Here is a 26032-nt window from a genome sequence, read left to right as displayed (position 1 = left end):
TCCTCATCTTCTTTCGATTTCTCTACAACAGCAAGTGTTGAAAGATCTTTTTTAGCAATGAATATTGTCAAGATGGATTTGCACAATCGAATGAGTAACCAATTTATGAATGATTATCTTGTATGTTTCATAAAAGAAGAGTTGATTCAAACTATTACTAATGATATTGTAATAGAATTTTTTCAGAATATTAAAACTTATACAAAACAATTGTGATAAATAATAATGTCTCGTTTTTTTGTTTGAAAATATTACATTATATTCGTGTCATATAAATAATCTCAAAAAAATAATAATTTCGGGGGCGCTGCCCTCACACCCCGTTACTTAATTGTTCATCCAGTAGGTTTTCGATCCACCACTTCCTTTGCATACTCCGTTAGAGTGAATTTTAGAATGTAAAATAACATACATAAAATCTTAAGTACTCTTTTGCATATTCTGTTAGAGTTGCCCTTACATGATAACAAGCACTGGAAATTGAAAGTTATTTTCACTAATAAAAAACTTTGATGATGAAGAAGAATCACAAACACTGGACAATTACCCACATCAATCCTGATTTTGATACTTTTACTTAGTATTTTATATAAAGAATCAATCCAAAAATCATTCGACCAAAAAATATACTCATCTTCATAAAAAAATAAAAAAAAAGCAGCTAAAAACACTTATCATACAAAAAATAAAATCAATTTGAGTTTTTCTTTTTCCCTATCCTACCAAATTCTAATTCAAAACTAGGATCCTGAATAAATCTAAACCGTTAACTAACATGATGTGTTTCAAATTTGAAATCTTAGAAGAACAATTTTTTTTTACTATTCCATAAAATTCAAAAGAGAAAAATAACTTTTTACAAACATTAGACTCACAGGATATATTAAACATACCCTTATTTTTTTAGTATCAATCTCCTGCTACTAATTATTAATTAAATAAATGAGCAGGGGTTTGGTTGATAATTATTAATTAAATAAATGAGCGGGGGTTTGGTTGATAATCGATTGGGTTAGATATACGTGTCTAATGTTGATTCGAAACATATTTATCAAAAATTATTAATTAAATAAGATAATGATAATAATAATAGTAATGAAAGAAAGCAAGCGTCCGCTGGTCTCAGCCTGATACTCTTCCTAGTTAGAGCATGTCCAATGGACACTTGAAAACTATTTTTTAAGTGTCCAAAAGTGAACTTTATGGAAAATTTAGAGTGCTGGAGTTCTACAATGGATGAAAATGAACACTTGAAAACTCACTTTCTTGATAATGACACTTGTTTTATAGGTTGTTGTGGGAAATGACACTTGAAATATGAAGTATGGATATAGTTGATGAATAGTGAAGAGAGAGATGATGAAAAGGAAGAGAGAGGTGATGAAAATGAAGATAGAGGTGATGAAAAGTAAGAGAGAGATGATAAAAAGTAAGAGAGAGATGATAGAAAGAAAGAAAGAGAAAATAAATAAATGAGTTTGAAGTGTTGGAAAATATGAAGTGTTGATGAATAAAGTATATTGTGGGATCCACTCACCCAATTAAATTATGCCACCCAGGATAGAAGAGAAGAGAGAGAATGATTTTGAAGTACTTGATATTTATTTTAGCATTGAAGATGCTCTTAGGTAAGTCAGTCAGTCAATTTATCTTTAATTTGTTTCTACATAAAATAGAAAAAAGGAACGATTTTTTTGTTTCTCAATCATATCACAAATTCCGAAGCAGAAGCAGCAGGGATTCTCCTACTCCCCCTGCCGCCTCTTATCGCCACCGCCACCGACATATACATTCCCGCATACATACTCACTGTTGCTGTGGCGAAAGGGGTTGACTTAACTCAAGATGGGGGCCATAAAGTCTGCCGTTGCTGATGGGGTGCTCACGTTTATGTGGGTTTTCTGTGCTTCAACCTTTGGGGTTCTGACTTCCGTCATAGCGACTGCGCTTGGGGTGCAAGGCGTGGCTTACGCCTCCCTTTTTATCACTACTTTTATTGTGTTCGTCTTTGTCTTCGTTTTTACCTTGATCGGGGATGCGTTTGGTGGGGCCACTTTCAACCCAACTGGCACTGCCTCGTTTTACGCCGCCGGTGTCAGCGGAGACAGCCTCTTTTCCATGGCTCTCCGCTTCCCAGCACAGGTACATCCGTACATGCGTGTACAAAATGCATTTATGAGGATAATTTTGTGTGTATATAATGTAGTGGATGTGGCTGAATTGTGCATGCTTCATCTTGTTTTGCTGTTTATGATGAATTTCCCGGCTGAATAGCTGTGTGTTTCAATTAATTTATATTTCAGTCGCTTCTTTTAAGTGTACTTCTTTGTGGTCCAAAAATTTGGCTTTTTGTATGTGTGGTCCTTTCTTTCCTCTAAAGTCTGCTTCTTTAGACTGCTCAACTTTATGTTGTTGTAGAATTTTTTTTTTTTTCCAATTCACTTTCGATATCACTGTTTTTCTCTTTTTTGATTCTGCTTTTTTCCATTGGCTTTGTTTTTGTAAAAAAGTTCGTGTCTTTACTTAGCTTGATCTGTGGAAGTAGTCGAAACGCATGAACTACTATCATGTTATTGTTAATTTATTATGTTCATCGATTTCTGTTGTAATCAGGGATTTCAAAATGAATAACAAATGTTTTAGAATGACAATCTGTCAAGAAACAATGCTTGAACTGTTAGACAACCATGGTAGTATAGACCTTTGTATTTTGGTTGTGTCCAAGTAAAAACTAGATTTATTCAAAAGGGAAGAAACTTTTACTAAACATCCTTGGAACACAAGGGTAGAACGATTCATCTGGGCAAAAGAGAGAGTGAGCAACAGGTTGTGTGATGCTTAATTTGTTTGGACAGCTATTTATAAGCAAATAATGTCCTGTGTACAGGCAGCAGGGGCTGTTGGTGGTGCTCTGGCCATCATGGAGGTGATGCCAAAGCAGTACAAGCATATGCTTGGGGGACCTTCTTTGAAGGTTGACGTGCATACCGCAGCCGTTGCTGAAGGGGTGTTGACTTTTCTGATTACCTTTGCCGTCCTTGTAATTATCCTTAGGGGTCCTCGGAGCTTGCTATTGAAGACATGGTTACTTGCTATGGCAACTGTAGCATTGGTGGTTGCAGGTTCAGGTTACACTGGGCCTTCTATGAATCCTGCGAATGTGAGTAGTCCACCTGGTTCTTATTCTGCATCTTTCATCAATTTTTTCTGTTTCCACAACTCTGGACATCTATTACATGTTCTAATGACGTAGCAATCATTATTTTTTGTCGTATAGCTTTTATTATGAATTTGTATATACTATGAGTAGATTATAACATCATCTTTAAATTAATCATCACCATATATATTGAAGTAAAAGAATATATGAATCGAAGACCCAGCATGTATTCTATTGGCAAATTTTTTTTGTTACTTTAGAAAAATTAAAGCTAGTTTTTTTCAAAAAAGTGATGTGAGTTGTAACAGATCAGGTTAGATTAAAACTGATATTTAGTTTTTTGTAACTTTCCATTTTCTGCATGCTTCTTTATCGAATTTTGCTTTCTTGTAATTTTGGTATGCATGGAATTATGGAGTTCTTTTTGATGTAAGACATGTGGCTTATGCATGTCTGATTTTTGGCTGGGTTTGTACCTTTTTTGTCCATAGAAGTATGAATATATTAGTTTTACTAAGTTTGACATACAAAGGCACATGTGAGTTCCGCAATCAGCAGGCGTGATTTTTGACTGGGATGGTAGTAGTACTTCCTTTTCTATCTTGCTCAATGAGCAAGACATGCATTGGATTGTTCTATGAATCCCTTGCAGGCGTCTTAGTTGGAAGGTGAAAACTATGTTGAGCGTATGGTAACTATTCTTAAATTCTTTACTGGTTATTAAAAGAATTGGTCGAATTATTGCCATGATTATTTTCCCTTCCCTTTTTTCACATCCTCTGTTAGAAGAACAAAGAGAAGAAACGAAAGACCTTTTTGTCGTTTTTTGCCCTTTGCCTCTAATGGGGATCAAACAGAACCAGTAATTGCAGGGATGACTTTGTGATAATTATTTTGCTTATCAGAATATAAAAGGCTGATCCTCTAGTGCCTTTGTGTCGTCAAAATCTTGATGGATCCTTCTTGTAATTTGCAAGTGGATGAGAAAGATGGGAAGCAGATGTGGATCCAAAGATATCCGTTAAAGCTTCTATGATTGAAAAATAATCTTTTGAAAATGTAGATGGTGAATGATATAGGTTTGAGCCTTGGAGGTTTAGGTAGTCATAATCATCAAAGCCTTTGCTCGACTCCCAAATAGTTTAGGGTTGTCTACATCAATCCATGACCATGATAGAATCAGTTATGGTTTGGAATTCTTTTCAAATGACCCATAAGATGATATTATTCTCATGGCCTCGTTCTTTTAGATTTGTGTTTTCAGATTAGATTGAAAACAAGTAGTGGATAAGAAATGTCTGTATGGTGAGCATTGATCCAATTCATTTTTGAACTTAGTATCTCTACACAATTTTGTAATGTCAGATCTTTTGCAGGAAGTTTTTGAGCTACGGTGAATACATTCGTTCTGAATTGGCATTATAATTTCCGTATTTCTTGCTCTCTTTTTTTTTTTTGAATTTTCCCTCTGTTTTCAACATTTCTAAATGAGCAATGGAAGCCCCCATGGTTTCATACTCTCCAGTCCAAGAAGGCAAGAAAGGGCCCTTCATTTATCATTATCATTCTCCATTTCTGATCTGATTCTTTCTTAATAACTCTTCCTACTGAAACTTCTTTCCTATTGTATAAATTTTATTTCTTGTAATGTGAATGTAAATTATGTAATATACTCGTTATTAAGCACTAGAACCATCCCCCTACAAGACATTGTTTTTCATTATCTTCTGATCCATCTCGCATTTCTTTACAACTGCTTGCATAACTACACTGCAAAATGTTTTTCCACAGGCCTTCGGGTGGGCGTATGTTAGCGGCTGGCACAACACTTGGGAGCAATTTTATGTTTACTGGATATGTCCTTTCGTTGGAGCAATATTGGCTGCCTGGATCTTCCGCGTAATTTTTCCACCACCCGTGATCAAAGCCAAGAAGAAAGCAAAGAATGCCTAAAACTGGCATCCTCCACCCAAGTAGATAAACTTAACCATCTCATGTAATAAGAATTAGAATCTCTCTATGTTCACTACCTGAACAGTTATGATAATGTCCAGTGAAGTCTCGCTTTAATTGTAACTACTGAATATGTTTCTGTGTGTGCGCATTTCAGGTTTCTGAACAACAAATGACCAAATCTAGGTAATATGAAAGCCATTAAAAAGGAGAGTGTTTTTCACGGAAAGGATGGAGAGTTTTGCACTTGAGATCTCTATAAGGTATTACGTAAATGGGATACCACACATGGGGATGGAAAGGGGAGCCCTTTTTCTTCCTTTACCTTAACCGCCCAGTATTTGAAATGTGGGTCTTACTCAATAATATTCGGACCCAAAAGATCCACATCTTGTCTTCTCTTTCGGCTTCGGGGGACCAATTCACGAACCGACAGCTCACACAGACATTTTAGAGAGACGGACTGACACTCGACTCAGTCCAGAAGCGGCATTGTCGTTTTACATCATCAACGTTTCTCTAATCGCAATCTCCAATGCCGTTGGAAGGTTAGGAGGGCTTGATCCGAACCAAGAACCGGCGGTTCAGTCCCTCAAGGCACCTGCCACCGCTGGTAACGGGCTGATACGGTACCGATCACCTTCCTCTGCCGAACTCCTCCTCGATACAGGCCGGCAACCCTCCACCTCTCCCTCTCACCCTGACTACCACCACTCACTCGCCTGACGACAAAATGCTTAAGCGTCCTCCTTGCCATGAGTCCCTCTCTGACAAAATCCACCGTTATGGAAGCGTTTTGCTTGTCGTCTTTGACGCGGATAATTTCAGCTGTAAGAGCGAGTACAGACCAGAGAATTAACAGTCTTCGTATTATTCTTTATGCCCGGCATGACCACTGATTCGGTCACCGAGGAAGTCATCATTAACAACCGAAAAGTGTCGCCCAAGGTGGGCTCTCCCTGGAGTTGTGCAGTTATTTTGACGCCGGAAGTTCGGGGAGTCGGGTTCACGTTCACGCGTTTTGATTCGATAGCAATATGGATCTCGTCCTCGTTGGCAAGGATCTTGAGCTTTTTATTCAGGTATCAATGCCGATTTTGATATGGTCCTTCCGGGAAAATCCATTTTTGTTGCTGTGATTTTGTTTCTAAAAGTGAATCGTAGTCGAAAGTTTTCTTCTTAGAGATTGGATCTGAGTGTTTCATTGTTGTTATGATGAATGACGTATTGTGTTTGAATTTCCAGTATTCCGTGCATTGAAATTCTCCTGCATGTGTCCTGTGGTGAGAGATGAAGGTATTGTTCGCGGTGTAAATACTGTTGTGGGCATATTGCGCGAACTGGTTAGCAATAGAGTGGAGATGAAAAACCAGCTTGAGCAGTGTGGTGTTAGAGCCACAGAGGAGTTGGTGGATGAAGTTCTTTCTCGGGTAAGAAATGATTGGGAGACGGTGTTCACATTCTTCTTCGGGGCTGGGATTCTGGGAAGTAGCCAGGCTATACCCATTTTGTGCGAGAGTACCACTTAATGGTATCTATTATTGGGAAGATGAGAAAGTTGACACAGCTCGGGCATTGAGATGAGAGGGTGGCATTGAGATGAGAGGGTCTACGACTGGTGTGTCACTTGTCAAGCCACATACTTTATTGATTATGACAAGGAGATGTTGTGCACTGCATGATGTAGCTTGTGCTATAAGCACTTTCTATGCATATAAACAGGTTAAATTTGATATGGGGATAGATGAGTTTCACAGCCTTTTATCTGCACTTTGTCGGTACAAGAATGTGGAAGATGCTGAGCACTTGATGTTTGTAATAAAGATGTTTTTCTATTTATACGAAGAGCTTTAATATTGTACTCAATGGGTGGTGTAAGTTGATTGGTAGTCCACGAGAAGCTGAAAGAGTTTGGATGGAGATGAGAAAGAAAGGCATTTTCTATGATGTTGTCTCATATGAGAGCATCATGTCTTGTCCTTCAAAGTTGGGTAACCTATTTAAGCTCTACGAAATGATGAAGGAAATTGGAATTATTTTCCGAGAGAAAAGTTTATAATCCAGTAATTCATGCTCTTGCGAAGCAGAGGCTAGTAAAAGAGGCCATCAATCTGATGAAGACAATTGAAGAACAAGGTACAGATCCTGATGTTGGTACTTATAACTCACTGATCAAGCCTCTTTGTAGGGCGCGAAAAACAGTTGAGGTCGTCAGCAGGTTTTCGATGAGATGTTGCAGCGTGGTCTATCCCCTACATTACGGACTTACCATGCCTTGTTGCGTATGGTGAGGACAGGGGAAGAAATGTTTGTTCTTTTGAAGAAGATGATAAAAATGGACGGCATCTTTCAACCCACTATTGAAACCTATATTATGTTGATCAGGAAGTTTTTGTTGGCGCCAGCTTGATAATGTTTTTAAGGTGTGGCATGAGATCTGTAAAAGTGGCTTAGGTCCTGATTGTAGCTCATATATTGTTCTGATACATGGGCTCTTCTTGAATTGGAAGTTGAAGTAGATAAATTTTACAAAGAGATGAAGGAAAAGCAGTTATTGGTCAAACCAAAGATAAAGGAGATGATTCAGGCTTGGTTAGCAAATAGACATATTGCTGTTTGCCAGATTAAAGAGTCAAAAGATAGTGGTCGTGGTCAGTCGGGCAAACAGACCAAGGCAGTCTCTGAAAAAACTGATCGGAAAAAATTACTCTGTGTGACAACCTGAAGCTAGAATAGTTGTGAGCGAGCGAGGATTCTTTCTGGGATCATTAGCTTCTCATGCATCTTAAGTCTCAAAATTGCAGTTTTTGTGTGTGGCATGACTGTACAGTCAGCATTATACAGCATTACATCTCCATCAAACGCATGCACCTACATAGAGCTCTCTGGTTACTTCATGTATACAAAATTCCCCCCACGTACTTGATTGCTTCCAGTTAATTATGACAATGAATGGAACTCTTGTCGACATGTGTTCTCAGAGCACACTTTACTTTCTCTATCACTGTGAAACACCCTCAGCTCCCTCTCCACCAAAAGAAAACCCTTCTCCTGGTCTTCATTTTGGTTGCACTTGAAGTTAGAAGTCATCCACATTGAAGTTAGAAAGAACTTTTTTTTCATAGTTTGAAATGTTTTGTTTCGGGGAACTTGTTCATGTATTCAACTATCCAACCTCTCAAATCTATGTAGGCTAGTTAATATTTGAGTCATCTGTGTAAGTTGGGGAAGAGGATGTTTAATTGCTTGATTTAGGGAAAAAGCTGAATATAGATCCTTGTAGCTAATGTAAATAATTATTGTTGAGTTTTCATTCAACTGACACTATACAGATGTTCTGTGGTTGTAAGTGTGGTATGAGATCAATGACATTTAATTGTGAGCAAATGAAGAATGTTGCTGGAGATATATGCTGCAAAAGGGCGTTCGGAGGAGACAGAAACTTAAAATTCCAAAAGACCTATGTGGCATTGGTTTAGCAACTTATATTTTTGGTATAGTGGAACATATAAGTGAGAACCAAGTTAACCGAGCCGACAAAATGGATAAAATCTCTTCTATGACTTTCCCAGCATTGCTAGTCTCAAATTCTGAAATTTTATTTGATGTAGTTAAATGGTGATGTTTACTGTGCTTAGAATACCAACTTCTGCAGTGACGTTGTGTTTTGCTTTTAATCTATTTTTCCTTTGTTTTTTCTTGGGTTTTTTTGAGAAAGTAGGGGGGTGTTGATTTGATACTTTGATTTCATCTTCCTTTTTCTTCGTTGGTTCCTGTTAATGGGGATCTAAGGGTGCTGATTTCTATTATGAGAATAATCTCTTTTTTCCTGTATTGTTTTTTCAGAGGTTGATTTCCCTGCAGATTGATGTGAGATGATATGCATACGGGATAAGCATGAGGCTTTATTGAGGTAAGCTGATGTTATAAGTTTCTGAAGAGTTTGCTAAACATTATGTCAAAATATTAATAAAAATAAATTTTAAAAAAAAGGTTAAACGACCAAATGCACAAGGCTTCTGTTGGGGAAGCAGGGTGGAAAAAGTAAAGATGTGCCCCGCATTGTGAGGAGGCTATTTCAAAGATTTGAACTGTGACTGATTGGAAGCACTGGGCCGCAGGTCCATGCTTTTATTGTGTCAAACATACAGAAATTAGTTGTTTGTCAAACGTGGTGACATGGTGTATGACTTTATAAGAAGTATACATGGTTTGTTTGAATGCTGAGAAAGATGGCAGTAGACTTTATGAAATTGTGCAATTAGCTTCCTTATTGAACGGTGGAACTTTATATATTAGAAGTTATGCTGTCTCTTGAAATTTTATATCCGGATCCTCATCCTGCTTAAGATTAGAAAGCAAATCCCTTTTCATTTTGAATCTCTAAATAATACTGTCATTCTTTTTTTAAAGCATTTGCTGACTCGAGAACTTTGGAAGAGAGTTGTGGAACGGAAATTGAGATCGGTATCCAGGATATCCGAAAATCAATTTGGGTCGGCACTAAGTCTATTCTTGTTCGTCATAGTGATGGATGAACTCACACGACATATCCAGGGTGAGGTATCTTGGTGCATGTTGTTTGCGGAAGATATAGTTCTCGTGAATGACACAATATCGAGAGTTAACTCAAAACTCGAAATATGGAGGCAAGCATTAGAGTGTAAAAGATTTAAACTAAGTAGGACTAAAATAAAATATATGAAATGTACGTGTAGTAAGATTAGGCGAGGGAACAAACAAGCAATTGAATTAGATGGGAGAGAAGTACGAAAAAATAAGGCTTTTAAATATCTTGGATCGATTTTTCAAGAAGATAGAGACATAAGTGATGATGTAGTTAATAGGATGAAAAACGGGTGGGACAAGTGGAAGAGTGAATCAGGGATTTTATGCGACCGAATAATTCCTTCAAGGTTTAAGGGAAAATTCTATAGGTCAGCTATTCGACCTGCAAATCTGTAATGATGTATGATTCCGAGTGTTGGGTTATCAAGGGACAACATATCCAAGAAAATGCATGTAGCAGAATTGCGAATGCTTCGTTGGATGTGTAGCCACAATAGGAAAGATAAAATGATAAATGAGACTATTAGATCTAAGGTAAGAGTAGCACCTATTGAAGATAAGTTGCGAGAAAATAATTTAAGATGGTATGCACATGTTCAACGTAGAAATAGTGGTGTGGTGGTGAAGAGGAATGAGAGAATTTGTATAGGAGAGAGTATGATGCGACGAGGTAGACCTAAAAAGACATGGCTTGAAGTAATAAGAAATGATATGAATTTAATAGGAGTGGATGAATGTATGATCCATGATAGAAATGAATGGAGAAAACAAATACATGTGGTGGATTCCTGGTGATATTCTCATAGACTCATCATGTGGCCGACCCCATACTTTTGGGATAAAGGGTGATGATAATTTGTTGACTCAAGTACATTGGATATTCTATAACCTTGTTTTCCTGCATATAGTTCCAGCTTAGGCCAAACTCACTATCTAGTGCCCCGCATGACATCAAATAGCTGCTAAATACTAGATTAGGTGAACCAAACGTGGAAAAGTACAAGGGTTACAATAAAAAATCTTCTGCCTTTGAAAATCAGCTAGATTATGCTTAATTCCTACATGCTTGCATGCCTCTTGACTAGTCAACCTACGTTCAGTCAAATCCTCTTAACAACTTTATGTAACAATCAATCCACATTGGTTTAGGTGTTGAGGGCCTGAATTCCATATCCTTGTGGTGAAGAATTACAATCCATGCTTTAATGCAATTTTTTTTTTATCTTATCTGAGCAGATAAATGGAAGGTCAATCATCACACTACGTTGAAAGAGGAATCTGACAATTATCATCATCTAGCAACATGAAGGTAGTACCTTTACTGTCTCATAATGGTTTTGCCACTGGTTTCCTTGTTCTTTACCTTTACTGTCTCATAATGGTTTTACCACTGGTTTCCTTGTTCTTCCCTTGATTTAAGTTAGAGAGCCAAGAGACTTAAATTATGAGCCCCTTTTTTTGAGGACAAGATGATGTATGTGTTTATATTATGTTCTAAATTTGACATGTGAATATTTGAATTTGAGCTGAACAAGTTACCTAGTGCATTTGAATGAAGAAATATGTTGGTGGAAGACTTTGAAAATCCCAGATACTTTTATTTTGCATCATGGATGACATAAATTCATATTACTACTCCTAATATTGCATGCAAACAAAACAGAACGTGAAGCCCATCATCTAAAACAAAATAAAAGCTTTTGAAGATGGATATAATGATATATATCTGCTACTACTTTAGAGTTGTGGATAATCTTTAGCTTTTTTGGTACTACTTTATAGTTTAAAATAAGGTCCCATGCTTTTGCTCTTTCTATACCAAGTTTGCCCTATTTTCTTTTGGTGAAAGTCTCCCCAGATTTTGGAACTTCTTTTTTGTTTTTCCTTCCCCCCTTTTTTTAATTGAATAGTCATCTTAGCTTATGCTGACATTTCCAGGTGCAAACAATAGATATATTATATAGTATATTATACTGCTTTGAACTGTCAAAAGTACTACTTTCTGGGTTTCATTAGGGACGCAATTTGGGATAGGTACACCATTTCTACGACCTGGCTGCTTTAGAGCATGGATACTAATTGGAGATATAATCACATAGTTTACACGTAAGCGAACATGTTACGTGTTGTATTATGCTCAATATAAGGGATGATGCCGTTCTTATATTGCAGCTTCCATAATCTACCATATATAACCAAGTCATGAGTGTTAGGGGAGATACTTGTTTGGTATCTGTTATATTGACTAAATCAAAAACTCACCTACTATGACTGCACGTAATCCATGTCGTTTACATCACACGTGTGTCCTAAGCCCTGTTCAAGTCTTGACTCTGCCCTTGTTTTTAATTTGTAGGTCCTTGTCCATGTTTAGATATTGGTGGTCCCTTGACACACAGAAAACTTGGTGATGTATTCAAATTAGATAAGACAGGATAGAATAGAACTGCATAATTAAATGAAGAAATATGCCAGAATAAATTTAAAAATTCTTGAAATATCAATATCCTAGTCAGCTTTCTCACTTGTTCGCCACGCTTAATTCCCTAATTTTCATTGGTTTTAGTGCTAACCTTGCCTAGGAATTGAAAGAGGTGATGATTCTTGGTTAGCTGAGTATGGTTTGGCAATGAAGAATGCATGTTCTTCTGCTAAACAAACCAGTCATTCGTGAACCCTTAAATTTATGTCAAGCACTACTTTCCAGATATAAATTGTCCTATTGGGGGGGTGTGTTTGCTTCCAGTTCCAGCTAGTGTTGCGTTTCCACATGAGATTGAGTGGTCTCCAGTAGTCTTCAAGCTCATCATCTATCAAATGAGTTCAAAATGAGCATATTCTAGTCAACAGTCAATGACCATGAGAGCCACTTTTACTAGGAATATAACAGTTATATTTATGTACTTTGATAGCTTCAAAACAGAGTTGGCCTGGCCAGCAGCTCACCACACAAAAAAGATTGAATAGAACAGTGCTTAACCCTAATTTGATCCTTAAGAAACTGGAATTCTTAATACTTATCCACTCTTTTTTCTTTTGTCCTTTTATGGGTGGTGTGTTTTTGGTTTTGTCCTTTTCTTGTCTGCGTCCAGAGTATGAGGTATCCTCCTCTTCCCACAATAATACGCTACTCACAATCTAACAAACAAACATTATATAATTACTTGTATTTACCACTTAATCCTTGAATTAGCAAAAAACTAGTTAGTAAGTCAAGTCAAGTTGTTCATAGATTTACGGCATGATGAGTGGGACACGTGGATGGCTTATGATTGGTTAAGTTTACCTCCAATTAGGACAAAGAGAATGGGAGTACACGTGTCCAGTTCTGATCTCAATAGAATGTTATGTCATGAGATCAACCTCATCCTCTAATCAGCCGTCATGTTTTCTATGGGTGGAGGATTGTGGCAAGAGAATGGGAAGAAACCAATTATCTTTCTCTCACACACCAGCTGGATATATTTCTCCATGGGGACCCCACTAACTCTTGTCCTATACAAAACATTTTTGAAACTGAATTTCTTCTTCCTCTTTTGTTTGGCCTAATCTCTTTAACTTTGCGTTCCCCACAAAAGGACAAAATTTCCTCCTCCATAAATTGGCACCCTTTCCTCTTCTCTCAAAAATTTCAAGCCCCCCTCTTCTCTCCTTCCCTCTCTCTTTTAGTATTAGTTTTGACAAAATCTTGGTTTGAATTTCTTTTGGGTTTGTTTAGAAACGGTTGTTGTAGAAAACATGAAGAATCCTCAATCAAGCTTACCACCAGGATTTAGGTTCCACCCAACTGATGAAGAGCTCATTCTTCATTATCTTAGGAAGAAGGTTACATCCACACCTTTCCTGGATTCAATCATAGCCGATGTCGATATCTACAAGTTTAATCCTTGGGACTTACCAGGTACCTTTTTCATTTATTCCTTTTTCTGGTGAGAAGTAATTTATGTCCAAATAACATGTTGATTGTTCTTGTTTTTTTTGTTCTTATCGTTGATCATCAGCCATGGCTGCCTTTGGTGAGAAAGAGTGGTATTTTTTTAGTCCACGAGACCGGAAGTACCCGAATGGTGCTAGGCCTAACAGGGCAGCTGCGTCCGGGTATTGGAAGGCGACCGGCACAGACAAGATTATCATGGCATCAAAGATGGTGGCCGGTGGTGTTGGAGGAATGCAAGAAAACCTTGGTGTAAAGAAAGCTCTTGTGTTCTACAAGGGAAGGCCTCCAAAGGGTGTCAAAACTAATTGGATTATGCATGAATATAGGCTTGCAGATGCCCTAAGCTATAACCACAACAACAAACCAATCAAGTCCAAAGATTCTCCTATGAGGGTGAGCATCATCACTTCCAATTTTTGCTCAATTTGATTGTTCATCTTGTACTAAGTATTGGGTTTCTCTGTTTTCTTAAATTCAATGGAACGGTAACTAATTGGTTTCATTCTTTTTTCAGTTGGACCATTGGGTTCTCTGCAGAATTTACAGGAAATCCAATGTTTCAACATCAATAGCAGCTGCAACAAGTGGTCAAGAAGAAGAAGAAGAAGAGCAGAAGCAATTTGTCCAAGATCCCCCTCTACCGGCCTTGAAAACCCCTGTTAGCCATAACAGGCTTAATCCCCAGAAATCTAGTTCCTTCTCCAACTTATTGGATGCCCTGGACTACTCATTTTTGACCAACTTTCTTTCAGACAATCAGGGGAACCAAACTGGGTTTGATTTTTCTACTGCAGCATTCAACATCACCACTGCAACACAAGACCAGGCCTTCTCCAGTACTGGTGGAAACATCGGTAGCAGCAGCGGCAGTTACATGATTCCGAAGCTGCCTCCATTGAACAATTCAAGTGCCCCAAACATGGAGAACAAACTTAAGAGACAAAATTCAATTACTGATGACGATATACTGAACCACCCATCAAAGAAACTCATCAATTCTTGCAGTTTCACAAGTAACTCCCCCACCCAACCTGATCATACGCCACAGCAGTACAATTTTCTAAACCATTCATTCTTGATCAATCAGCAGTTGCTTCTCAGTCCTCACCTTCAATTCCAAGGATAGATAGACTGTTCCAAAAGGAACAAAGAGCCCAAAAATTGATGGAAAAAAAAGAAGTTAGACAAGCCTTGTTTGTTAAGATGTGCATGGATGGGTTGTATGTGTGTGTTGATTTATGGTATGAAAAAGCAGATGCCATTTGAAAGTCAAAAAGACGATAGAAAACAATGAAATAAAATAAAATAGGGGGTTCTATGTCTAATGATTCAAAGTTGTTATTTTTAATTAAAAGATTGCTTAGTGTTTGAATTGGGAGATCGAGTATTGTTAATGGGTGTTCTATGAGTACTTGTTAAGAATTGATCATCAAAGTGTATGTAATGCGTGATGAATACTCTTTCACCTAATTTTTAAAACTTAAAATACATATCTTTTTTAATTTTCAATACACATTTTTCATCTTTATCTAGTGTTCTAAGAGCATACATTATTATTTCTCTATTTTTAATTCTCTTCTAATAAGGTTACATGGGCTTGCAAAAAAATTTATATCATTTTTTTCCATGGAATAAAAGCTATCCATGTGAAATTCCATCCTCACATCAGTTGCAACAAGCATAACTATGTTTTGACGGTTGATTTAGAACATAAGAAACCCAAAACAACGAGTCTCACTTGTCATTTCACTTATCCACAACTAAGTCTTACTCTAGTTGGAGATATACATTGTTTAAGTTATTCGCTTGGATATATAGGATATGGTCTTATCCCCTTAATATATTACCGTTGTTGTGATCATACTATGATGATTCTGATCAACCAATAATGGGCTTGATTCCTCTTCATGTGGACCAAGGATTGGAAGGATTATAGGAATATCCTTTACAGCTTGGATCTGTGTGTTGATTAGAGCAAGCAATCATGGGCACTAATTGACAATAATGAATATACGCAAGCTAAGAGTCATAAGAAACAAACACAAAAAGATTATTAAAGATTAGAACCGAATGCATGAGAATGATATATAATCACTAATATTGAATATAAAAATTTACCCTTCTGTTTTGGTGATTGATAGGTGAGAGAACCGAATGACAGCAGAATGAAATATTTCTGAAAGTAACAGGGCCTTTTCAATATTGGGCCAGCCCCAACATTGTGTTATTGGGCTTGAATAACTTCAATATTATAATGGGCCTGACCTCACCTTAACAACACACTTATATCATTTTTCCAGTGTGGATTTAGTACATTTATTCTGTCCACATATTTACTGTGCCTGCTAGGCTTTGCCACTGGAAAAGTTTTAATCCTGGCACGACTAACATTAAGGTTGATAAAATTATGTCTGGTTCGAATGATCAAATTTATCTGATCTGGATTAAATCAAGTTTGAAAATAAGTTATATGTCCGAAATCTGGATCGAAACACAAAATTTTTGTTCGACTGAGTCCAAACACAGAACTTTTAACCGAACCCTAATCCGGATTATGTTATTGTTCGATTTACTTGTTTGGATTTAAACCAATCCGAGTTTGGTAAATTAAGTACATCTGAAATAAAATCCGGGTTAGGATCCAAACATGTAAATATTTTGTAAACACGTGTTGTTGTCCAACTCAGAACCAACCTGAAACTGATTTTTTTGCCAACCACACATACGCTCCGACAGTCGTGGGTTTGACTCTTCGTGTTTCCAAAGCTCTGTTTCTTTGTATCAACTTAAAGTTTGACTCTCTCTTTCTACCTCTTGTCTCGCTTTGGATAATCTGAAAATTTGGGTGTTTTGATATGTGAGTTCTGATATTTGGGGGTTTTGATTTGGGTGTTTTGATTTTCTTAGGGTTTTCGAGAATGGGGAAGAAGATAAAATGAGGTGTCATTATTTTCTTTTTTGAAAAGTAAAAAAATATGCAGTCACAAACTTGTCAGGCCACACCAACAAATGGGGCAATACATCAAAACTGGTTAACTCTACCATTTCTAATTCCACATATTAATTAAAGTTTTATCAGAGGCTTGAGTATTCACTCCTTGGGCCTCCAAAGTGAGTTCAAGATTATTAAGCATCCATATTGGACGATAACCATCCACCTAGTCAATGCGTTTGTCCAACAATGGTGACTAGTGAATAACATTTGGATTGAAAGCAACTAGTGTGCATCTGAAGATTTTTTTTTATTGTACCAAACCACAATAGTATTGTTACTGTAAAAGAACACATATTTGACACAGAAATTCTGAGAATGCTTATAGGTTGAGCTAGGGATGGCAACGAGATGGATTGAGTGCCGATCATTATCGTCCCGTCCCCACCCCGCACCTCTATTTGTATGTCTCGTCCGTCTGCATATCAAAGCAACTTTTACACCCCATCCCCCTACATATCAATAAAATCTCAAACTACAACGTTAAGAACTTATACTAGCAAACAGTACTCCATAGCTGATTAACTTCATCATTCCATTTCAACATCTTGATTAAAGTCCAATCAAATACTTTAGTATTCGTTGCTTCAGCAGCCAAAACGAGGTCAAGATTATTCAGCATCCAGATGGACCAGATCGGACTGTTACCCTCAACAAAGTCAGCTCCTTTGATCCACAACAGAGAGTTATCCACATAATTTGGATTGAAATGAACTAGCTCCACCTGCAGATTAATTAACTAATTTTTCACAGCACAATATTATTGTTGTTGTAAAAATTTGGTTATAATGGTGAAAAAAATAAAATAAGCATTTCGGAGAAATATATATTCTTACATGCTGGACATGTCCTGTAGTATGTTTTATGGCCTGACTAGTACCCTTACTAACTAGGGCAAAGGCTTTGTAGTACATTTTGTCCATCTCACCTTGCACATATTTCTCGTATTTGTACCATTCCTGTAACAACAACAACAAATTCCATAATGTTGGGAGCCCATTTATAGTTTTGTTATTATGTAGAGTTGTAGTAACACATACCTGATTGGGATCATTTGGATTAGTGGTGGCAAGAATGACCTTGTCATTCCTAATACTCATACTCAAATTGGGGTTAGCAAGAGTGAATATTCTAAAAGTAGCCATGGTAAGAGATGGAGTTGCGCAAATGTATGTTTAATTTAGATGTAGAAGTAGAAGTAGAAGAAGCGCAAATGGAGAAGAGGACATACAACAAGTATTTATGATCAAAATCCAAGAGAAGTAAGTGGTGTGGGGAGCTAGGAGGCATGAGTCTATATATATAGGTGAAATTGAGACTCGCTATCATTTTCTTAATTATTTGAATCATATAACATGTGAATAATTGTATTTTCTTTTATATATATATATATATCATATTATTGTATTTAGATTCCAGACTTCCAGTTCATTGCCCAAAAAAAAAATCAAAAAACAAGGGCCCTAAATTTTAAAAAAAAATTTGACTAGGAGGCATCCATAAATATTAATTCGTTCACATGCACATGGCAAAATTAGGTATTTTTTAACCAAGTGTGGATTGGGTTGGGTTGATGGTCAATGGTAGTGGGTTTCGATGCCAGCTATAATTTATTAAACAAATCATTTTGAGTGATCATCTTTAGCCACTATTTACTTTGCCCATGTGAACTCATCAACATTCAATTAACAAAAGGCTTCATAACTAGTATTATTCTACTATTAATTAGAATTTAAACCAGCTCATGCTAATAAACATAATAAAATAACATAATTCATAACAAAAAAGAGAGTCAATAATCAATGTTTGATGAGTGATACATGTTAGGAGGATCTATATGATTTGTTGACTAGATATATATTATATAATTATTATTAATTTAAAATTAATATTTTTTACTTATTCAAGAGAAGGTATTATTGTTTTCTCACTATTGTATTGATTCTAATTTTAACCATTAATGAATTTTATTTGGGGAAATAAATAGATGGTTTTTATGATGCAATTTAAATTGATGACTGTATTGTTATTCATATGGTTCTTAGAATTCACCAATAAATTTATTTTAAAACCTAAAGTTATATATCATATGAACTTGTTGGGGTTTTTACTATTTTGCATTCTTACACTCTCATATACTGATTTGTTGTACATGATTTTCATATACAACCAGGCTTGATGATGGTTGAATAACATATTGGATTTCACAAAATTTGGTTCCAGTTAAGCATTGTATCCTACGCGTAGGATGTAAAATCCTAACTTTTTGAAGGGTATAGTTGAATTAATCTTGACAATTTGGAGGTAATTAAAAATCTGAAAATAACCGTTTAAACAAATGAAATATAAGTAAAGGGGTGAAATATGGAAATGAGAAGAGTTGAGGGGGCAAATTAAAAGAAATAAAGAAAACCTAAACCCTGCAAAGACACTCGCCTCTTGTTCATTCTCATCGGATTCTCTCTTTAACCTAAATCCAGCAGCAGCCACCTAATTATAATTGGGCAAAGAGAATAAAAGATGAATGTGTTAGAACCCCTTTCTAACCTTAACCCTAGCATAAAGGATGATGAATACAAAGAGAAGAAACACAGAGGAAAACTGAGAACAAAGACTGAAGAAAGATCTTCAATTCATAAACTGGTTGACACAGCTTTAACTCGACCATTTCTAAATTATTCCAAAAAGAAGGCACTTGGTCTTCTAAATGCTATAATACCATTGGGTTATTCGGTTATCGTGAATACATCAAACCCGTACAGTTTTATTCTTCCTAGACCATTTCACTTAGTAATTAGGTGAGTTTTTATTAATAAACCGAATTCTTTTGATTAAGGTGCAATGGAACAGTCTTTTATCTTATCTTGCTCAACAAAACCTAGTAATAACTATCCCGAAAACATCCCAACAGTGTGTGGCATGTATTCAATGGGTGTGGTGACAACATAGCAAAGGGTCCATTGAAAACCACATCTAATGAATACATGTCACGCACAGCTAGGATGCTTCTGGGATGGTTATCACTGGGATCTTTAACTCCACTATTCCACTTATACATTTTGATTAAAGTGCCATCAAATACTTTAGCATTCCCTGCTATAGAATCCAAAGCGAGGTTAAGATTATTAAGCATCAAGATTGGACTGTTAGTTTCAACCCCGTCAACTCCTTTGGTCTACAACAAATTAAGACTTATCCAAAATACCTGCAGATTCATTATAATTAGTTGCTCGAAGCGCAATATTATTGTTACCGTAAAAATTTGGTCATATAGTGCTGAAAATAAATTATATTTATATTCTTATAGATTGGTCATGTCCAGTAGCATGTTTTATGGCTTGACCAGTACCCCCATTAACAAGGGCAAAGGCTTTGTGATACCTTTGGTCCGTCACACCTTATGCGTATTCCTCGTCTTTGTACCATGCCTTCAGCAACGACCACAAAAAATTTGCATTAAACCCATTTATAGTTTTGTTATATGTAGAGTTGCACTAACACATATAACAAACCATCTGGATTAGTGTGGCAAGAATGACCATGCTATTCCTAACGCTCATACTGACCTTGGGGTCAGCAATGGTGAATATTCTAAATGTATCCATGGTAGGAGATGGAGTTGCGTCTGTCAGCCATGAAACAATTCATTTTGAGTGATGACGAAGATTTATCGTATGGGTAGCTTGTTCCCAACGTCTATATACAATGGATAGGTTGGTGAACTTTGGACTAAGTGTTCCACCAACCTGTTATTTATGTGTATCTTGTGCTAAGACTCATATGAATCTGTCCTTTGAGTGTGTCTTTTCTTCGGAGGTTTGGCAAATTATTAAGCTTCGTACAGGTCTGGTATGGCCAAGTTTAGATTGGCCTGATTTAGTAGTTTGGGTTTGTTCTCGGCTAAAAGGTAACAATTTTATCAGAACAATTGCCAAACTTTGCTTTGTCATGTACAATGTATGAGTCATGGAAAGAACGTAATAATAGATATCGATCATGATCAATTCTCAAGGTCTCCAAGTTTTGTGGTGGATTTTGTTACAGATATGGTGAAGAGCAAGTTAATGGCCTTGGCACCGTACCTTTCAAAGATGGCCATAAGTACCCATGTCCTTTTGCCTCTTGGGGTTTGGTATAGACAAGATTATGCTTGATGATTGGTGGTCTTCTTTGGAGATTGATGATTTCAGCAACCAGTATTCTTTTGGATTGTTAGGGTGCTAGTTGCTTCTACTGGTTCTGCAATTGGGTTTGCCTCTTATAGTTTCTTTGGTCCTTGTGTGGTGATTTTAGTCTTAGACTATTGCTATGATCTTTGTTCTGCTGTGTTCTGTTAGAGTTTTTGGCCAAATGTTTTTTTTGGCTTTAAGCCCCCTCTTTTTCTTTTTTTTTTTGTTAAACATTCTAGGGGTATGCCCCTCTTATCTTATAATTTTTCTTTTCTTAATTTATTTCTTACTTACTCAACAAAAAAAAAAAGAGATTTACTTTGCCCATGTGAACTGGTCTGATCAACATTTAATAGGCAAAACACTTCTTACTTGAGGGTTATTCTATTCCTTCATAGAATTTGAACCACCTCGTGCTAATAACCATGATAAAATGACATCATTTAACAAAAAGGCCTCGTGTGTTTTGTTTTCTTGTCGTGGTTAGTCTTTCTATCCATTTGACAGTCAGTGACTAAGCTAATGAAGCTAAGGAGACTAGTTAACTTCTGGTGATGGTCTCTGACATCTAATATCCCCCTAGTTTACATCCTAGTTGCAGTGTCAACTTTCTCGTGACTCTCTGAATGGCTACATCAACTTTGCCTATATTTTATGATGGCTATATTGCTGGTACCATATCTACGTGTACAGTTCCTATTGGTTATAGTTGTCTTTTGTTTCTGCTTTATGGCTGTACATGCTTACGTATATAGTGTACAGGGCTGTATCTTTTCCTTCAATGAAAATAGTAAATACAAACACTTTTATGTCCAATCGATCTGAAATTTATGTTGTTAACAGGAAGGGTTGATATTTTAGGACCCAGATTTTGATTGGCTCTTACCATGATGGTTTTGACTTTTATCCTTGTGGTTGAGCCACCACATGATGTTTAAATGTAATGTAGGTTCGATCATGTTTGTCATGCATGTCGATAATCAAGGACTTTGTGCACCTAAAGATTACTTCTTCTTTGTACGTACCGCAGCACAATATCATTATCTATAAAGCACCACATAAGAAATTTTGAGAATGCTTACAGTCTGAGCGTTACCGCCAACATGTTTTCTGGCCTGATCGGTAAGTTTATTAACCAAAAAGTAAAAAACGATAACACAAAAAGTATTACTAGTGCACATTATAGATAAGATTACCAATTTATTTGGGGAGAGCGATTACATATTGTCGTGGAATACATAACATAAAAAAGCCATACAAATGATTATTAACTCCAAAACATAAACGACAGCCTAGACATAGTAACAACTATGTATGAAGATTTTATTTTGACATAACAGAGAGACACTGCACAGCAGCACACGTCGATATAAAAGGGAAATAGCATAAAGCTTCTTGAAATGGAAACACCACGACAACTGCTCCCCTGTCATCCTACATTTCTGTCATTGAGAAGAAGATATAATTAGATAGAATAAATCCTTTTCGATCCATAAATCTCGAACTGCGAAGTCAAGAGATCACTTACAGTAGGGCACAATACTCCAAAGCTGGTTAACTCCACCATTCCACTTCCACATCTTGATTAAAGTACCATCAAATGGCTTAGTATTCGCCGCTTCAGCATCCAAAGCTAGCTCAAGATTATTCAGCATCCAGATCGGACTGTTACCTTGAACCCAATTAGTTCCTTTGGTCCAAAATAGAGACTTATCCACAGAACTCGGGTTGAAAGCAACTAGCTCCACCTGCAGATCAATTAAATATCACAACATAATATTATCATAATTGTAAAAAAATTTGTCATAACGGCTTAAAAATAAAATAAAATAACAGTTTGGAGAAATATATATTCTTACTGGTTGGTATGGTCCAGTAGCATGTTTTATGGCCTGACCAGTACCCTTATTAACCAGTGCAAAGGCTTTGCGGCCGATTTCGTCCTGCACACCATGTGCGTATTTCTCATTTTTGTACCATTCCTGTAACAACAACAACATCCATAAAATAGAAACCATTTATGTCTCGCACAAGATATAAGGTTCGATTCCAAAAGTATAATAATAATGATGATGGTATAAAAAATGTGCACGTTGAGTGTAGCGATATCTTGTTCCTCAATCGTTATATGTAAGACAGACCTGATTGGGATCACTGGGGTTAGTTGTAGCAAGAATAGCCTTGCCATCCCTAATGCTCATACTGTACTTGGGATCAGCCAAGGTGAGTATTCTAACAGTAGCCGTGGTAACTTGAGAAAGAGATGGAGCCGCCAAGTAATTAAACAAAAACAATCACAGTTAGGATATTAATTGGCGCTTTAGAGCTGGAAGTAGAACAAACACAAATCAAAGCCCAGAGAAGATTGGATATTTTTAATTCAACTTATATATTTGATTATTCCCAAAATGGATCACAAAACAACAGCCTTGTTATAGTAACAACCACATGCCGAGGTTTTTAATAATATGAACGAACAGATCGACAGACAGTAGCACAAATTAATATACCTTTGCCGATCGATGAAATCTAAAACATCAAAGTTAAGAAACTTACGGTTGGGGACAAAGCTCCATAGCTGGTTAACTCCACCATTCCACTTCCACATCTTGATTAAAGTGCCATCAAGTGGTTTAGTATTCGCCGCTTCAGCATCCAGAGCGAGCTCAAGATTATTCAGCATCCAGATCGGACTGTTAACTTCAGCCCCGTCAACTCCTTTGGTCCACAACAAAGACTCATCCAAAGTACTATTTGGATTGAAAGGAACTAGCTCCACCTGCAGATTGATTAATTAAATTTTCACAGAACAATATTATTGTTACTGTAAAAATTAGGTCATATATATAGTGCTGAAAAGAAATGAGATCAGTAGTTTGGAGAAATATATGTATACTCTTACAGGTTGAGCATGTCCAGTAGCATGTTTCATGGCCTGACCAGTACCCTTATTAACAAGGGCAAAGGCATTGCGGTATTGGTCCGTCGTGCCTTGCGCATATTTCTCGTCTTTGTACCATTCCTTCAATGACAACAACAACAAATTCCATAAAATTGAACCAATTTTATAGCTTTGTTATTATGTAGAGTTGTGGTAACAAAGACCTGATTGGGATCATTTGGATTAGTGGTGGCAAGAAGGACATTGCCATTCCTGATGCTCATGCTCAATGTGGGAGCAGCGATGGTGATAATTCTAAAAGTAGCCATGAAGTTGGGTGTGCCTGCATGCCATGAAATTAAACAAAAGTTGGGATATTAATTGAATGTTCAGAGGTAGAGGTAGAGGTAGAATTAGAAGTAGCAGTAGGCCCAAATGGAGAAGAGAACATACAAGTAAGTATTTATGATGAAAATCCAAGAGAAGTAACTAGTAAGTGGTGTGAGCAGCTAGGAAGCATGAGTATGAGTATAAATAGGTGAGAATTGGGACTCATTCTCATTTTCTTATTAATTTGAAATTCATAATTAATTGTGTTCTCATATTTAATTGTGTTTTCTTATCATCTTTCTCATCTCTCTACTGTGAAGTATAGACTCACATGTGATGATGTCGGCAACCATTGTTAGTAATGGCTGTACTATAATCACGTGTGGTGGCTACAAAATTAATTAGTGTTGGCATAACAACAATTGTAGCTAACGCCAATAAAGTTATAGAAGAATCGTGTTAAAATCAATTGTACAAGTCCTCACACAACTTGCATCATATTTATCCGCAAAAATATTATTGTGTAGTCTTGTGGCACACCACATCGCATACTCTAACCCAAACGACGACTCGAATAGTCACATAATAATAATATTCCAAAACCAGTGAAATTGGGCATTTTTGAAATTTGGACTAAATGAACAAATTTTTAAAAATAAAAAATTTCAAATATAGAATTTCAAAAACAATTGAAATTCTATATTTGAATTTCAATAAATATGAGAACACAATTTTTATTCCAAGAAATCCACTCTAATTTTTTTCTCCCCATAAGGTCTATAAGTGAATAAGATTTGTTTCATTAAGAACAAAATATTTAAAATTTCTTTTTTATTAACCTCAACTATTATTTTACTTCTAAATTTCAACGGGTAAAGGATACATTTGGTGCCTCACAGATAGACTGTGTAACAACTCAGTCCTTCACGTTTTAAACGTAACAATTTGGTCACTACTTAATAAAACGATATTTTGGCGATGGAAAGATGACTCGAATAGTCACATAATAGTGTCTAATATATTTTTCTAGATTTGAACATTTTAAAGGTCAAATCGAGGCTCAAAGTTTGTGCATCAAAATTATGTTTCTGACATTAGTGTGTTTAACATCAATATGATCGGATAGTCATAACTCACTCGTTTGAACTTCGATTGAGAATATTTTTTGTGGCATTCAAAAGAAGACTAAAAAACCCACAGATTTGTGTCTAATATTTATTTGGAGATTCGAACATTTTAGAGGTCAAATCTAGGCTCAAAATTTACGAATTAGTTATATTTCTGACAGTAGTGTGTTCGGTCATAAGTCACTCGTTTGAGTTTCGATTGGGACGATTTTTTTGGTGTTCGAAAGAAAACTCGAAAACACACAAATTTGTCTTTAGTAAACATTAAAAACTCAGCCCCGACCCAAATCCACAACTCAACCCCTGACCTATTGTTAGAGGCGCTCAGCCTCTATGTAGCACTCGATCTTCTAAATGCTACAATACTATTGGGTTATTAGGTTCCCATGAAAAAATCAAACCTAATGATTATATTCTTTCTGAACCGTCTCGATTAGTAATTAGACCATAGGAACAAGCTTTTGTTATTTGAGAAGGTGTGAGTTTTTATTTATAAACCAAACCACTTGAAAATATCCAAGCAATGTGGGACAACAGTGTATAGAAATATTATTATTTGAAAGAATTATTTGAAAGCGGTAGTATTCCCAATCGCTTTCTTACAGAATTTCAGTATTAGTTAGACAATGGGCATGATCCTCCATATCATTATCTTGGTTAAATTGACGTGGCTTGTAATATGTTCTTATTTGTGCTAAGAAACAAAAAAATCAAAGGCCATTTGGCATGTTTTACACTTGTTTATTTTATCTTTGGTATTAACGTTGTTGGGCACAAGTTCTTGGCGGCATATGCCCAGCGCTCTTACCTCTTGGTTGTCGTTGCTTGCATTGGTTTGTGTAGATAGATAAGTCATGACTAGACATATTATCTCTAGCTAGGAATTAATATAATTGTTATTAATTAAAAATTAA

At 36.4% G+C, this 26032-nt stretch overlaps 5 protein-coding genes and 1 pseudogene across 5 annotated transcripts; 4 read left to right on the top strand and 2 right to left on the bottom strand.

Annotated features, from left to right (window-relative positions):
• The first annotated feature begins 1664 nt into the window (after positions 1-1664).
• Positions 1665-5264, top strand: LOC120016573 (aquaporin SIP1-2-like). Its single transcript, XM_038869409.1, has 3 exons — positions 1665-2142; positions 2888-3160; positions 4952-5264. Exons 1-3 carry the CDS (start codon positions 1846-1848, stop codon positions 5111-5113), a joined length of 732 nt encoding a protein of 243 aa, XP_038725337.1. The 5' UTR covers positions 1665-1845; the 3' UTR covers positions 5114-5264.
• Positions 5265-5343: 79 nt separating this feature from the next.
• LOC120016571 lies at positions 5344-8446 on the top strand (annotated as a pseudogene).
• A 1197-nt stretch (positions 8447-9643) lies between these two features.
• LOC120017335 lies at positions 9644-10078 on the top strand. Its single transcript, XM_038870510.1, has one exon. The coding sequence runs from the start codon at positions 9644-9646 to the stop codon at positions 10076-10078; it is 435 nt and encodes a 144-aa protein (XP_038726438.1).
• A 3218-nt stretch (positions 10079-13296) lies between these two features.
• LOC120016572 (NAC transcription factor 47-like) lies at positions 13297-14997 on the top strand. Its single transcript, XM_038869408.1, has 3 exons — positions 13297-13583; positions 13684-14012; positions 14134-14997. The coding sequence occupies exons 1-3, from the start codon at positions 13421-13423 to the stop codon at positions 14743-14745; spliced, it is 1104 nt and encodes a 367-aa protein (XP_038725336.1). The 5' UTR covers positions 13297-13420; the 3' UTR covers positions 14746-14997.
• A 1770-nt stretch (positions 14998-16767) lies between these two features.
• On the bottom strand, positions 16768-17859 carry LOC120016018 (ricin B-like lectin EULS3). Its single transcript, XM_038868578.1, has 3 exons — positions 17652-17859; positions 17448-17570; positions 16768-17335 (listed from the first exon to the last, which is right to left on the bottom strand). Exons 1-3 carry the CDS (start codon positions 17754-17756, stop codon positions 17108-17110), a joined length of 456 nt encoding a protein of 151 aa, XP_038724506.1. The 5' UTR covers positions 17757-17859; the 3' UTR covers positions 16768-17107.
• A 4092-nt stretch (positions 17860-21951) lies between these two features.
• On the bottom strand, positions 21952-24216 carry LOC119979946 (ricin B-like lectin R40C1). The gene is made up of 8 exons (XM_038822566.1): positions 24115-24216; positions 23886-24004; positions 23683-23802; positions 23337-23559; positions 22922-23031; positions 22640-22762; positions 22309-22528; positions 21952-22222 (listed from the first exon to the last, which is right to left on the bottom strand). Coding segments are annotated over exons 2-8 (903 nt in total). The 5' UTR covers positions 23991-24004; positions 24115-24216; the 3' UTR covers positions 21952-22220.
• Between the last annotated feature and the right edge of the window lie 1816 nt (positions 24217-26032).

The sequence above is a fragment of the Tripterygium wilfordii genome, chromosome 15, assembly GCF_013401445.1.
Source record: "Tripterygium wilfordii isolate XIE 37 chromosome 15, ASM1340144v1, whole genome shotgun sequence".
Taxonomy (NCBI): Eukaryota; Viridiplantae; Streptophyta; class Magnoliopsida; order Celastrales; family Celastraceae; genus Tripterygium; species Tripterygium wilfordii.
This window is presented reverse-complemented; position numbering and strand designations above follow the sequence as displayed.